This window comes from Mobula birostris, chromosome 10, assembly GCF_030028105.1.
Source record: "Mobula birostris isolate sMobBir1 chromosome 10, sMobBir1.hap1, whole genome shotgun sequence".
NCBI lineage: Eukaryota > Metazoa > Chordata > Chondrichthyes > Myliobatiformes > Myliobatidae > Mobula > Mobula birostris.
In genome coordinates, this window is record NC_092379.1 from 32,364,152 (window position 1) to 32,380,844 (window position 16,693).

At 47.5% G+C, this 16,693-nt stretch overlaps 1 protein-coding gene across 2 annotated transcripts in view; it reads right to left on the reverse strand.

The window, feature by feature from the left end:
* The window catches only part of LOC140203942 (exocyst complex component 3-like protein 2), a 67,460-nt gene that overhangs the window by 22,692 nt on the left and 28,075 nt on the right, over nucleotides 1–16,693 (reverse strand). For both annotated transcript variants that reach the window (XM_072270122.1, XM_072270120.1), the window contains exons 4-7: nucleotides 14,807–14,921; nucleotides 12,963–13,067; nucleotides 3,912–4,012; nucleotides 720–830 (exon numbers count right to left, since the gene is read on the reverse strand). In XM_072270122.1, the coding sequence (XP_072126223.1) occupies nucleotides 720–830; nucleotides 3,912–4,012; nucleotides 12,963–13,067; nucleotides 14,807–14,921 (432 nt within the window). The remainder of the gene's footprint in view (nucleotides 1–719; nucleotides 831–3,911; nucleotides 4,013–12,962; nucleotides 13,068–14,806; nucleotides 14,922–16,693) is intronic.

The window sequence follows — 16,693 nt, forward strand, 5'->3', positions numbered from 1 at the left end:
CTGTAGAGCGTGTCAGTCCTGTGTTTTCTGTAGAGGATCTCAGTCCTGTGTTTTCTGTAGAGGATGTCAGTCCTGTGCTTTCTGTAGAGGATGTCAGTCCTGTGCTTTCTGTAGAGGATATCAATCCTGTGTTTTCTGTAGAGCGTGTCAGTCCTGTGTTTTCTGTAGAGGATCTCAGTCCTGTGTTTTCTGTAGAGGATGTCAGTCCTGTGCTTTCTGTAGAGGATATCAATCCTGTGTTTTCTGTAGAGCGTGTCAGTCCTGTGTTTTCTGTAGAGGATCTCAGTCCTGTGTTTTCTGTAGAGGATGTCAGTCCTGTGCTTTCTGTAGAGGATGTCAGTCCTGTGCTTTCTGTAGAGCGTGTCAGTCCTGTGTTTTCTATGGAGAGTTGCAGTTCTGTGTTTTCTGTAGAGAGTGTCAGTCCTGTGTTTTCTGTAGAGGATATCAGTCATGTTTTTTCTGTAGAGTGTGTGAAGGCTTGTGCTTTCTGTAGAGGATGCCAGTCCTGTGTTTTCTTTAGAGAATATCAGTCCCGTGTTTTCTGTAAAGAGTATCAGTCCCATATTTTCTGTAGAGATGTCAGGCCTGTGTTTTCTGTAGAGATGTCAGTTCGGTATTTTCTATAAAGTTGTCAGCCCTGTGTTTCGTTGAGTGTACAGACACGGGGATTCTGCAGTGAGCATGCAGTCAGTTGTTCGTGAGTAGTGACATGAGATTACCTGAAGGCAGGGCAGCAGTTGACGACAGCAATTGTCTGCGGGACCACACATTCCATACTAGCTGTGTTTACAGCAAAGTGACCATAAAGTTCCTGTACATTCACTTGGAAACTGTGGGACAGGGAGTTAGAGGGAGAGGGAAAAAGAACAAGAGAGACAGAGGGAGGGGAGGTGGAGTAGGAGGAGAGCAGAAGAGGGAGAGGAGTGGAGAGATAGTCAGACAGAGAAAGAGAGACAACGACAGAGAGAGGTTTGCAGGCAGAAGCAGAGACTCAGAGATAGAAAGACAGAGAGGGACAGAGACAGATAGAGAAAGAGAGATAGAGACAGACACAGACAGAGGTAGAAACAGAGATGGAGAGAGAAACAGAGAGAGAGACAGACAGACAGACGGCAGAAAAGAGTGAGCGAGGGGGGTAGAGAGATAGTGGGAGTGAAAGAAAGGGAAGGAGTGAGAGGGTGAGGGCAGGGGATGGCAGAGGGGAGGGAGTGGGAGCAGGAGATAGAAAGATAGGGAGAGAGAGGGAAAGAGAGACAAAGACAAAGACAAAGAGGAAGACACAGATGGAAGCAGAAACAGAGAGGGAAAGACAGATGGACAGAGACAGACACAAAAAGAAGCAGAGAGAGAGAGAGAGAGAGAGAGAGAGAGAGAGAGGGCCAAGGACAGTGAAAGAGGCAGGGACTCAGAGAGAAAGAGAGAAGCAGTGTGAGAGACAGAGAGATAAATAGCGTGGGGGAAGGAAAGGGCGGGGGGGCGGGGAGAGAGAGAGAGAAAGAGAGAGAGAGAATAATTAGCTATTAGCCCGGGATCTGTGTATTTTGAGCAGACATACTGTACAACCTGATGAATCGAAATTTCTACACCCAGCCAATAAGCAGAGGGATGAGTCAGTGATCTTGGTGAAAATGGAACATACAATGGCCCTTCAGCCCACATTCTCTGTGCTGGACATGATGCCAATTTAAACTGCACTGGATCACATTCCTCCATTCCGTGCCAGTTCCACTCCCTGTCTAAATGCCTGTTAAATCCCACTGCTTCCGCTGCTTCCCAGCAGCCCACTCCGGGTCCGTACCACTCTCTATGTGAAAAGAAGACCTGACTTGGATGAAGGGGAAAGGGAGTTTCAGAAATTCAATAACCCCTGCAATAACCCCTCCACTGACCGGGTTCGATGGTAAATCCTTGTTGTCTGTGTGATCTACAAGCCAAGGCAGTACGATATGGAGAGCAGGCAGTTGCCCACACCCTCTCCAAAGAAACGGTCGGGACCGTTACAGTTTTTGGCACAAGTGATGTCACAGGAGTTGCCAGTCAGCATTGAACTCAAAGTAAGATAGCTCTGGATTTTTCCCCAGGGTTTACTCCCGAAGCCTTCCCCATGACAGTGGAGGTTTGAGATCCCAGAGTTTTCCTTCTCCTAGATGAGCTGCCAACCACAGCTGACGAGCCCCATCTGCTCGAAGCGACTGGTCTTAAGGCACCAGTAACCTGCCTTTGCCCCTTCTCCCAACAGTAGAAATGTGTAGCTAAGCTACACATGAAGGCCAGGAGCTGAACTTGGCTGTAGGAGGCTACTTGAATGGCAAGTCATTGGGAGCATTGAATAGGTAGATAGGAGCTTATAACCCTGGCTTTGTGGACCTCGCTGCCAGGTGGTCATGTGATCAGATACAATCGCTGCAAAGAACAGGCATTTCGACGGGCACAGACAGACAAGGCATGGAAGGATACAGACCCATTGGGGCAAATAGGATTAGTGTAGATGAACGAAAAGGTTAATACAAACTTAGTGGGCTGAAGGGCCGGTAGCTGGGTGGTACATTTCTATAAATCTATAAAAGGGGATCATTCAGCTTATTCCAATCCCCTATTTAGCTCCCTAGAACCTACTGTCTCAGCTGACCATCAACTCTCCGCTGTTTTCCTGTCGCCACCTATGTTCCAGGGGAAATTTAGAAATGGCTTACTAAAAGTCTTTGGGATGTAGCAGGAAATCTGAAGCACCCAGGAAAAACTCAGATGGTCACAGGGAGAACATGCAAACTCCACACTGACAGCACCTCAGGTGCTGATCTTGTATCAGTGTCACAGGAAAAGGGTGAAGAATGGTGAAGGATGCTATGCAAGTTGATAGGGTGGTTAAGAAGGTGTACAGTGTGTTGGCCTTGGTTAGTCAGTGGACTGAGTTCAAGAGCTGCTTTTCAATAGTAACGTGGTCATTATTGTAATCTGAGAAACATGGCAGCTAATTTTTTTCACAGGATCCCAAAGGCTGGTGTGACACCGGGAGAGAAATTTTCAGCCTTTTCCAGGGCAGAAAGGGTTAATATGAGATTACATTCAAGAGTCACAAGATAATGTTGCAGCTCTTTAAAACTCTGGTCAGAGCACATTTGGAGGACTGTGTTCAATTCTGCCCAACTCATGTGAAGGATGTGAAGCTTTAGAGAGGATGCAGAGGAGATTCACCAGGATGCTGCCTGGATTGAAGAATATGTCTTGTAATGATAGGTTGGGCGAGCTAGGGCTTTTCACTCTGGAGCGAAGGAGAATAGGTGGCAATTTGATAGAGGTGCACAGTATGATAGAAGCATAGACAAGAGAGGAAAGCCAGAAGCTTTCTCCCAGGACAGAAATGGCTACAACAAGCAGGCAATTTTTTTAAGGTGACTGGAAGAAAGTTATGGGGGAGATGTCAGAGGTAGATTTTTTACACAGAGAGTGGTGGGTGTGTGGATTGCCCTGCCTGGGGTGGATAGAGGCAGATACATTAGGGATGTTTAAGAGACTCTTAGATAGTAACATGGATGAAAGAAAAATGGAGGGCCATGTGGGAGGGAAGATTGACCTTACAGTAGGTTAAAAGATCGACACAATATTGTGGGCTGGAGGGCCTGTACTGTTCTATAACACAAGTGGACTGTGTAGGCTGAGGTGGCTGTAATTAGGCACAACAACAACAACAAGTTGCTCCGTTTAGTTTCTTTTAACTATGACTAATTGAGTCAGTCGCATGAGTCAGGAAGTGAATTGAACTAGTGCTGAGTGTTGGAGATGCCTTTGGATCTGATTGCAATTCTGAAGCTTCCTCTCACAACCACAGGATGCCCCAAAGTGTCCTGCAGCCAATGAGCAACATCTCCCCAAGCCCAGGATACCTATCTGAGTCAGTCTGGGGAAAGTACCTGTGCAGGAAGTTAGCCAGGATGTGGAGGCTGCTCTCAGCGATCCGAGCCTCCAGTTCCTCTGTGATCGCAGCCGACTTCTCAATGTGCTTCTTAAGTGTCTGAGGAGAAGATGGAAACCATTAACTGGAAAGGGGCACACGTACAGAGACAATCTGCCCAAGAAAATGCTCCTCAAAGAAGGCTCTCCCCTCAAAATGGGGTTATTTTAAGGATGGAGTTTCTCCATCAGGGATCCTCGATAAGGAGAGAGTTTCCTCTGTTATTACCTTTCAACCAGCGTGGACAACTTCACTCACCTCAACACTGAACTGATTCCACAACCTATGCACTCACTTTCAAGGACTCTACAACTCGTATGCATCCTTTTTATTAACTTATTTATCTACCTACCTACTTACGTATGTAACTATGTGTGAATGTATCTGCCTATTTACTTATTTTTTATTTACACAAACATATTCTTTTGCACATTGACTGTTTGTCAATCTTTGTCTGTGTTTAGCTCTTCATTGATTTTATTTTGTTTCTTTGTATCTACTGTGAATGCCCACAAGAAAACAGTGACATATACGTATGTTGATATCATATTTGAATATCAAAAACCCATTTAAAGAAGGAGTCCCACTATCAAGTATCAAAGCCAAAATCAATTTATCAAATTATGTATATGTCACCATAAACAGCCCTGCCATTCATTGTCTTGCAGGCATTCACAGTAGAATAAAGAAATACTCTAGAGGTTATGAAAAAATATGACAATGTGCAAAAGAAGACAAATTGTACAAATTAAAAATAAGTAATAATGAGAACACGAGTTGCATGCCGATTTGGAGTCTGATGGTTGGACCAGCGCGGATGACTTCACTTACCACAACGACTGCATTTCGAGGGATTCTTCCCATCAGGGAATGGTAAAATGGACTTTCTCCACTGGGACCAGAGAGACTTCCCACCCGGGATCCAGCTAAAAAGCAAGCTTTCCTGTCAGGGATTGTGTTCAAAGAAGGAGCTTTATCATCAAGGATCAGTCTAGACGATGCAATTATTGTGACTATAACAAAGTCACTGAAGAATAAGGTAGATATGAAAGTTTTGGTTCATAAGGACACTCTTTTAAATACCCTCAGCAGAATCCCACTGTTGTAGATAATTCCATATAAATTTCAAAAGCTATTGCTTATTTCAATATTTTGTGTCTGACAAATGTTCCTACTGAACAAAGGGAGAACACCTTGCCAGGGACAAGATACTTGACATAAATTAATGGGCGCATGGACAGCTCCTAGGGGACAGAGAACTCAGAAGCACAACATTAGTGTCCACAATCAGATTCTTACCACTAACACAGAGACACATAGAAAACCTACAGCACAATACAGGCCCTTCGGCCCACAATGCTGTGCCGAACATGTACTTACTTTAGAAATTACCTGGGGTTACCCATAGCCCTACATGCTGTTAAATTTGCGGACTGCACAGGGGACGAAGCTGTCCCCAAAGTAAAGACTCACACTAAATGTGGTGAAGTTGATCATCAGATATCAACGCAGTCACACTGACATCGCGGATATCAGATATCAGTGCACTCACAGTGACATCAACGACGTCGGATATCACCGCACTCACACTGACATCACCGACATCAGATATCACCGCACTCACACTAACATCACCAACATCGGATATCACCGACACCACTCACACGGACATCACCAACATCGGATATCACCGCACTCACACTGACATCACCGACATCGGATATCACCGACATCACTCACACTGACATCACCAACATCGGATATCACTGCACTCACAGTCACATCAACAACATCGGATATCACCGACATCACTCACACTGACATCACCGACATCGGATATCACCGCACTCACACTGACATCACCGACATCGGATATCACCGACATCACTCACAGTGACCTTACCGACATTGGATATCACCGCACTCACACTGACATCGCCGACATTGGATATCACGGATATCACTGACATCACTCACTGACATCACATATCACCGCACTCACACTGACATCACCAACATCGGATGTCACCATACTCACACTGACATCACCGACATCACTCACACTGACATCACCGACATCACTCACAGTGACGTCACCGACATCGGATATCACTGCACTCACACTGACATCACTGACATCGGATATCACTGCACTCACACTGACATCACTGACATCAGATATCATCGCACTCACACTGACATCACCGACATCAGATATCACCGCCATCACACTGATATCACCGACATCGGATATCACCGACATCACTCACACTGACATCACCGACATCGGATATCACCGCACTAACACTGACATCACGGACATCAGATATCACAGACATCACTCACAGTGACATCGCCGACATCGGATATCACCGTACTCACACTGACATCGCCAACATCAGATATCACCGATATCAATCACAGTGACATCACCAACATCGGATGTCACCATACTCACACTGACGTCACCGACATCAGATATCACCGACATCACTCACACTGACATCACCGACATTGGATATCACAGACATCACTCACACTGACATCGCCAACATCTGATATCACCGACATCACTCACACTGACATCACAAACATCAGATATCAGTGGAATCACAGTCACATCACCAACATTGGATATCACCGACATCACTCACACTGACATCACCGACATCGGATATCACAGACATCTCTCACAGTGACGTCACCGACATCGGATATCACCGCACTCACAGTGATATCACCAAAATCGGATGGCGATGTCAGTGTGAGTGCGGTGATATCCGATGTCGCTGATGTCAGTGCGAGTGATGTCGGTGATATCCGATGTCGGTGACGTCAATGTGAGTACGGTGATATCGATGTCGGTGACGTCACTGTGAGTGATGTCGGTGATGTCAGTGTGAGTGCAGTGATATCTGATGTCGGTGACGTCACTGTGAGTGATGTCGGTGATGTCAGTGTGAGTTATGTCGGTGATGTCAGTGTGAGTGCGATGATATCAGATGTCAGCGATGTCAGTGTGAGTGCAGTGATATCCGATGTCGGTGACGTCACTGTGAGTGATGTCGGTGATGTCAGTGTGAGTGATGTCGGTGATGTCAGTGTGAGTATGGTGACATCCGATGTTGGTGATGTCAGTGTGAGTGCGGTGATATGTGATGTCAGTGAGTGATGTCAGTGATATCCGAAATCGGTGATGTCAGTGTGAGTGCGATGATATCAGATGTCAGCGATGTCAGTGTGAGTGCGGTGATATCCGATGTCGCTGATGTCAGTGCGAGTGATGTCGGTGATGTCAGTGTGAGTGCAGTGATATCTGATGTCGGTGACGTCACTGTGAGTGATGTCGGTGATGTCAGTGTGAGTTATGTCGGTGATGTCAGTGTGAGTGCGATGATATCAGATGTCAGCGATGTCAGTGTGAGTGCGGTGATATCCGATGTCAGTGATATCAGTGTGAGTGCGGTGATATCCGACGTCGGTGATGTCAGTGTGAGTGTGGTGATATCCGACGTCGGTGATGTCAGTGTGAGTGCGGTGATATCTGATGTCGGTAAGGTCACTGTGAGTGATGTCGGTGATATCCGATGTCGGTGATGTCAGTGTGAGTGCGGTGATATGTGATGTCGGTGATGTCAGTGTGAGTGATGTCAGTGATATCCGATGTCGGTGATGTCAGTGTGAGTGCGATGATATCAGATGTCAGCGATGTCAGTGTGAGTGCGGTGATATCCGATGTCGCTGATGTCAGTGCGAGTGATGTCGGTGATATCCGATGTCGGTGACGTCAATGTGAGTACGGTGATATCGATGTCGGTGACGTCACTGTGAGTGATGTCGGTGATGTCAGTGTGAGTGCAGTGATATCCGATGTCGGTGACGTCAGTGTGAGTGATGTCGGTGATATCCGATGTGACTGTGAGTGCAGTGATATCCGATGTTGGTGATGTCAGTGTGAGTGATGTCGGTGATATCCGATGTCGGTGATGTCAGTGTGAGTGCGGTGATATCCGATGTTGGTGATGTCCGTGTGAGTGGTGTCGGTGATATCCGATGTCGGTGATGTCAGTGTGAGTGCGGTGATATCCGTTGTCGGTGACGTCACAGGACACGGTGATGTAATCCTGTCACAGACTCTGACAGGACACGTTGGTGTAATCCTGTCACAGACTCTGACAAAATACCGTGATATCCTGTCACAGACTCTGACCTGACATGATGATGTAATTCTGTGACAGGATCTGACAGAACACGGTGATGTAATCCTGTCACAGACTCTGACCTGACATGGTGATGTAATCCTGTCACAGATGTCGGTGACGTCAATGTGAGTACGGTGATATCGATGTCGGTGACGTCACTGTGAGTGATGTCGGTGATGTCCGATGTCGGTGATGTCAGTGTGAGTGCGGTGATATCCGATGTCGGTGACGTCACTGTGAGAGATGTCTGTGATATCCGATGTCGGTGATGTCAGTGTGAGTGATGTCGGTGATATCCAATGTTGGTGATGTGACTGTGATTCCACTGATATCTGATGTTTGTGATGTCAGTGTGAGTGATGTCTGTGATATCCAATGTCGGTGATGTCAGTGTGAGTGATGTCGGTGATATCCGATGTCGGTGATGTCAGTGTGAGTGCGGTGATATCCGATGTCGGTGACGTCACTGTGAGTGATGTCGGTGATATCCGCTTTTGGTGATGTCAGTGTGAGTGCGGTGATATCCGATGTCGGTGACGTCACTGTGAGAGATGTCTGTGATATCCGATGTCGGTGATGTCAGTGTGAGTGATGTCGGTGATATCCAATGTTGGTGATGTGACTGTGATTCCACTGATATCTGATGTTTGTGATGTCAGTGTGAGTGATGTCGGTGATATCAGATGTTGGCGATGTCAGTGTGAGTGATGTCTGTGATATCCAATGTCGGTGATGTCAGTGTGAGTGATGTCGGTGATATCTGATGTCGGTGACATCAGTGTGAGTATGGTGACATCCGATGTTGGTGATGTCACTGTGATTGATATCGGTGATATCTGATGTTGGCGATGTCAGTGTGAGTACGGTGATATCCGATGTCGGCGATGTCACTGTGAGTGATGTCTGTGATATCTGATGTCCGTGATGTCAGTGTTAGTGCGGTGATATCCGATGTCGGTGATGTCAGTGTGAGTGATGTCGGTGATATCCGATGTCGGTGATATCAGTGTGATGGCGGTGATATCTGATGTCGGTGATGTCAGTGTGAGTGCGATGATATCTGATGTCAGTGATGTCAGTGTGAGTGCAGTGATATCCGATGTCAGTGATGTCAGTGTGAGTGCAGTGATATCCGATGTCGGTGACGTCACTGTGAGTGATGTCGGTGATGTCAGTGTGAGTGATGTCGGTGATGTCAGTGTGAGTATGGTGACATCCGATGTTGGTGATGTCAGTGTGAGTGCGGTGATATGTGATGTCGGTGATGTCAGTGTGAGTGATGTCAGTGATATCCGATGTCGGTGATGTCAGTGTGAGTGCGATGATATCAGATGTCAGCGATGTCAGTGTGAGTGCGGTGATATCCGATGTCGCTGATGTCAGTGCGAGTGATGTCGGTGATGTCAGTGTGAGTGCAGTGATATCTGATGTCGGTGACGTCACTGTGAGTGATGTCGGTGATGTCAGTGTGAGTTATGTCGGTGATGTCAGTGTGAGTGCGATGATATCAGATGTCAGCGATGTCAGTGTGAGTGCAGTGATATCCGATGTCAGTGATGTCAGTGTGAGTGCAGTGATATCCGATGTCGGTGACGTCACTGTGAGTGATGTCGGTGACGTCACTGTGAGTGATGTCGGTGATGTCAGTGTGAGTATGGTGACATCCGATGTTGGTGATGTCAGTGTGAGTGCGGTGATATGTGATGTCGGTGATGTCAGTGTGAGTGATGTCAGTGATATCCGATGTCGGTGATGTCAGTGTGAGTGCGATGATATCAGATGTCAGCGATGTCAGTGTGAGTGCGGTGATATCCGATGTCGCTGATGTCAGTGCGAGTGATGTCGGTGATATCCGATGTCGGTGACGTCAATGTGAGTACGTGATATCGATGTCGGTGACGTCACTGTGAGTGATGTCGGTGATGTCAGTGTGAGTGCAGTGATATCTGATGTCGGTGACGTCACTGTGAGTGATGTCGGTGATGTCAGTGTGAGTTATGTCGGTGATGTCAGTGTGAGTGCGATGATATCAGATGTCAGCGATGTCAGTGTGAGTGCGGTGATATCCGATGTCGGTGATGTCAGTGCGAGTGATGTCGGTGATATCCGATGTCGGTGACGTAAGTGTGAGTGATGTCGGTGATGTCAGTGTGAGTGCAGTGATATCGATGTCGGTGACGTCACTGTGAGTGATGTCGGTGATGTCAGTGTGAGTGCAGTGATATCCGATGTCGGTGACGACACTGTGAGTGATGTCGGTGATATCCGATTTTGGTGATGTCAGTGTGAGTGCGGTGATATCCGATGTCGGTGATGTCAGTGTGAGTGATGTCGGTGATATCCAATGTTGGTGATGTGACTGTGATTCCACTGATATCTGATGTTTGTGATGTCAGTGTGAGTGATGTCTGTGATATCCAATGTCGGTGATGTCAGTGTGAGTGATGTCGGTGATATCCGATGTTGGTGACGTCAGTGTGAGTATGGTGACATCCGATGTTGGTGATGTCACTGTGATTGATATCGGTGATATCTGATGTTGGCGATGTCAGTGTGAGTACGGTGATATCCGATGTCGGCGATGTCACTGTGAGTGATGTCGGTGATATCTGAAGTCCGTGATGTCAGTGTTAGTGCGGTGATATCCGATGTCGGTGATGTCAGTGTGAGTGCGGTGATATCTGATGTCGGTGATGTCAGTGTGAGTGCGGTGATATCTGATGTTGGTGATGTCAGTGTGAGTGCGGTGATATCCGATGTCAGTGATGTCAGTGTGAGTGCAGTGATATCCGATGTCGGTGACGTCACTGTGAGTGATGTCTGTGACGTCACTGTGAGTGATGTCGGTGATGTCAGTGTGAGTGCAGTGATATCCGATGTCGGTGACGTCACTGTGAGTGATGTCGGTGATATCCGATGTCGGTGATGTCAGTGTGAGTGCGGTGATATCTCATGTCGGTAATGTCACTGTGAGTGATGTCAGTGATATCCGATGTCGGTGATGTCAGTGTGAGTGCGGTGATATCCGATGTCGGTAATGTGACTGTGAGTCACTCACACTGACATCACCGACATTGGATATCACAGACATCACTAACACTGACATCACAAACATCAGATATCAGTGGAATCACAGTCACATCACCAACGTTGGATATCACCGACATCACTCACACTGACATCACCGACATCGGATATCACAGACATCTCTCACAGTGACGTCGGATATCACCGCACTCACACTGACATCACCGACATCGGATATCACCGACATCACTCACAGTGTCGTCACCGACATCGGATATCACTGCACTCACACTGACATCACCGACATCACTCACAGTGACGTCACCGACATCGATATCACTGCACTCACACTGACATCACCGACATCACTCACACTTACGTCACCGACATCGGATATCACCGACATCACTCGCACTGACATCACCGACATCGGATATCACCACACTCACACTGACATCACCGACATCACTCACAGTGACGTCACAGACATCACTCACAGTGACGTCACCGACATCGGATATCACTGCACTCACACTGACATCACTGACATCGGATATCACCGCACTCACACTGACATCACCAACATCAGATATCACCGCACTCACACTGACATCACCGACATCAGATATCACACTCACACTGACATCACCGACATCGGATATCACTGCACTCACAGTCACATCAACAACATCGGATATCACCGACATCACTCACACTGACATCACCGACATCGGATATCACCGCACTCACACTGACATCACCGACATCGGATATCACCGACATCACTCACAGTGACCTTACCGACATTGGATATCACCGCACTCACACTGACATCGCCGACATTGGATATCACCGACATCACTCACAGTGACGTCACCGACATCACTCACAGTGACATCACCGACATCGGATATCACCGTACTCACACTGACATCGCCGACATCGGATATCACCGTACTGAGACTGACACCGCCGACATCAGATATCACCGCACTCACACTGACATCACCGACATCAGATATCACCGCACTCACACTGACATCACCGACGTCGGATATCACCGCACTCACACTGACATCACCGACGTCGGATATCACCGCACTCACACTGACATCGCTGACATCTGATATCATCGCACTCACACTGACATCACCGACATAACTCACACTGACATCACCGACATCACTCACACTGACATCACCTACATCGGATATCACCGTACTCACACTGACGTCACCGACATCGGATATCACTGCACACACACTGACATCACCAACATCGGATATCACCGACATCACTCACAGTGACATCATCGACATTGGATATCACCGTACTCACACTGACATCACCGACATCGCTCACAGTGACATCACCGACATTGGATATCACCGCACTCACACTGCTATTGTCAACAGCTTAGCTCTATCTGTTATCTCTGAGCAATCCATGTCGACATCTGTCACAAAAAAACGGGGATCTAGTGCATGCATCAACCCTGAATCGACAGCTCTGTGTGGCAGCGAAGTGAACCGTGTGACAGAGATTGTGGGAATATGGGAACTGTGCTGCTGCTAATTGGATTCATTTGCACAGGTTCTTCATCTGGCCCCGTTCATTGCTCCTGCACTGTAAATTGCCCATTGTGTACCATGGCTAACACGACTCGAACTGCTCTGTTTCCATTCCTGCCCTACACTTATGCATCTGAAGTTCTTTCCCAGTCTGACTCTCCGAGGTCAGGAAGAGGTCCCTCACCTTCTTTCGGGCAGAAGCGATCTTACCTGGATTACACTGCTTGCCAACTCAGACTGAAAGCTTTTGTGTTCCTGTTTCCACTTCTCCTGCTCTGCACACAGTTCCGTCTCCATGTGCTTCGTAATCTGGGCCTTCAGAGAAAGGAAGGAAAACAGTCAGAAGACTTCTCAATATCCCACAGCCGAGGGATGATGGTGATTGGTACGGGATTCCTCCCAGCCCAAAAGCCAAGCAACAGGAACCCAAATACAGGAACGCTACTTCTTTAGATTTCAATTAAACTAGATGCAGATCATTTTTGATAAAAATATATACCAAATAAGAAATTGTGAGTGTGTGTGTGTAAGTCTATATCTGAATGTGTGTGTGTGTGTGTGTGTGTGTGTGTGTGTGTGTGTGTATGTACAGTATGTCTATATCCATATATATAGTCATACTTTATTGATCCCAGGGAAAATTGGTTTTCGTTACAGTTGCACCGTAAATAATAAATAGTAATAGAACCATAAATAGTTAAATAGTAATATGTAAATTATGCCAGTAAATTATGAAATAAGTCCAGGACCAGCCTATTGGCTCAGGGTGTCTGACCCTCCAAGGGAGGAGTTGTAAAGTTTGATGGCCACAGGCAGGAATGACTTCCTATGACGCTCTGCGTTGCATCTCGGTGGAATGAGTCTCTGGCTGAATGTACTCCTGTGCCCACCCAGTACATTATGTAGTGGATGGGAGACATTGACCAAGATGGCATGCAACTTGGTCAGCATCCTCCTTTCAGACACCACCGTCAGAGAGTCCAGTTCCATCCCCACAACATCACCGGCCTTACGAATGAGTTTGTTGATTCTGTTGGTGTCTGCTACCCTCAGCCTGCTGCCCCAGCACACAACAGCAAACATGATCGCACTGGCCACCACAGACTCGTAGAACATCCTCAGCATCGTCCGGCAGATGTTAAAAGACCTCAGACTCCTCAAGAATATAATACAAAACATAGGAGCAGAATTAGACAATTTGGCCCATTGAGTCTGCTCCTCCATGGCTGATTTTGTGTTCTCAATCCGATTCTCCCACCTTCTCCCTGTAACCCTTAATCCCCTCGCCAATCAAGAGCCTATCAATCTCTCCCTAATGATGTGGTCTCCACAGATCTCTGTGGCAACAAATTCATCACCTGATGAAAAACTTCCTCCTCATCTCATTCCTATAGGGACGCCCCTTTATTCTGAGGCTGTACCCTCAGATCGTAGACTCTCCCACTATTGGAAACTTCCTCTCCTCAGCTAACCTTTCCATACACTTCAATGAGATCCCACCCCCTCCATCCATCTGAACTCCATTGAGTATAGGCCCAGATACAGCAAATGCTTCCCATTCACTGAGCCTTTCATCCCGGGATCATTTTTGTGAACCTCCTTAGGACCGCCCCCCCCCCCCAAGGTCAGCACATCGTTCCTGAAATACAGGGCCAAAAAATTGCTCACAATACCCCAATTAAGTGGCGCAGTAGTGTGGTGGCTCGCTTTACAGCTCCGCTGATTGTGGGTCAATTCCCGTCTCTGCCTGTGAGGAGTTTATGCGTTGTTCCCGTGACCGTGTGGGTTTCCTCCGGGTGCTCCTGTTTCCTCCCACAGTCCAAAGACGGATGGGTTAGGGTTGGTAAGCTGTAGGCACGCTATGCTGGTGCCTGAAGTGTGGTGAGAGTCCGGCTGCCCTCACCCCCATTTTCAGACTGTGTTGGTCACCGATACAAATGACCGATTACACTGCATGCTTTGACATTACAAAGTAAAGCTAATCTTTAAAAAAATGTGGTTGCTTTACAATGCCTCAGCAATACATGCCTGCTTTTGTAACTCCCGTACCCTACCTTCACCATGGCAACACAGCGATCCTCCAGCCTCTTGACGGTGTCCTTGGGTAGCAGTGGTCCGAGCTGCTGTTTACTGATGTGTGCAGTCAGTTCCGCGTGGCCCAGCACTTCTCTGAAAGCAAAGGACACCCACAGATGATGGATGTGGCCCAGCAAATGACACCCTCACAGCCCTTTCTCCACATGCCTTCAGGTTATGCCCCTTGTATCAGCCATTTCTGCCCTGAGACAAGTCTCTGGCTGTCCACTCAATCCATGCCTCTTATCATCTTGTGCACCTCTACCAAGTCACCTTTCACCCTTCCTCTCCCCAAAGGGAAAAGCCGTAGCTCGCTCCACCTCTCCTGACATTGTCACCATGTGCACTGCCAATGTCGGACCCAAGCGCAGGGGGAAGATAGACTCTGAGTTACAGACGGCAACCAAAGTTTATTCATAAAAGTTCCCAACAGAATATTGGTGTCTCAGCCGAGCAACTGAGAGATGAAGCATTCCTAAAACCAGGACTTTGTGATCAGCGCTAATTAGGCATCATTTAAATAATAGATAACACGCAGTCCTTGAGACGATCCAAATCAACTTCTCAAAACTTAACTAAACTTATACAGAAAGTACCAGGAGACCACATGACCAAGAGTGAGTCGCTTGAGCTAAACAGAATGATTAATAACTCTCGTTAAATAACAATTAACCAATTCAGGTGCTGTAAACCTTGAAGTCCAACGCTCACCTGCTGCCTGCACAGTCGCAAAGAGCTAGTCACAGGTATGCTGTTTTGTCCAATTTCTCACCCAGTTCCTCACGCCAGTCAGTTTATCTCGCTGAGTAAAATCTGCTGCTATGTTTCTCATATTATAATATTGACCACGATACAAATATCCAGAGCAAGTTTGTCTTTATTTCTCCAGTTGAGCTCCTTACCTCCCTCCAGGGACTGCATCGCAGGACACTCCACAGATATGAGTGTGAGTGTGAGTGTGAGGACACTCCACAGATACGAGTGTGAGTGTGAAGGTGAGGACACTCCACAGATACGAGTGTGAGCGCGAGGGTGAGGACACTCCACAGATACGAGTGTGAGTGTGAGTGTGAGGACACTCCACAGGTACGAGTGTGAGCGCGAGGGTGAGGACACTCCACAGATACGTGTGAGTGTGAGAGTGAGGACAGTCCACGGATATGAGTGTGAGTGTGAGTGTGAGGACACTCCACAGATACGAGCGTGAGTGTGAATGTGAGGACACTCCACGGATACGAGTGTGAGTGTGAGTGTGAGGACACTCCACAGATATGAGTGTGAGCGTGAGTGTGAGGACACTCCACAGATATGAGTGTGAGTGTGAGTGTGAGGACACTCCACAGATACAAGTGTGAGTGTGAGTGTGAGGACACTCCACAGGTACGAGTGTGAGTGTGAGGGTGAGGACACTCCACGGATACGAGTGTGAGTGTGAGGGTGAGGACACTCCACGGATACGAGTGTGAGTGTGAGTGTGAGGACACTCCACAGATACGAGTGTGAGTGTGAGTGTGAGGACACTCCACAGATACAAGTGTGAGTGTGAGTGTGAGGACACTCCACAGGTACGAGTGTGAGTGTGAGGGTGAGGACACTCCACGGATACGAGTGTGAGTGTGAGGGTGAGGACACTCCACGGATACGAGTGTGAGTGTGAGTGTGAGGACACTCCACAGGTACGAGTGTGAGTGTGAGGGTGAGGACACTCCACAGATACAAGTGTGAGTGTGAGTGTGAGGACACTCCACAGGTACGAGTGTGAGTGTGAGGGTGAGGACACTCCACGGATACGAGTGTGAGTGTGAGTGTGAGGACACTCTATGGATATGAGTGTGAGTGTGAGGGCACTCCACAGATACGAGTGT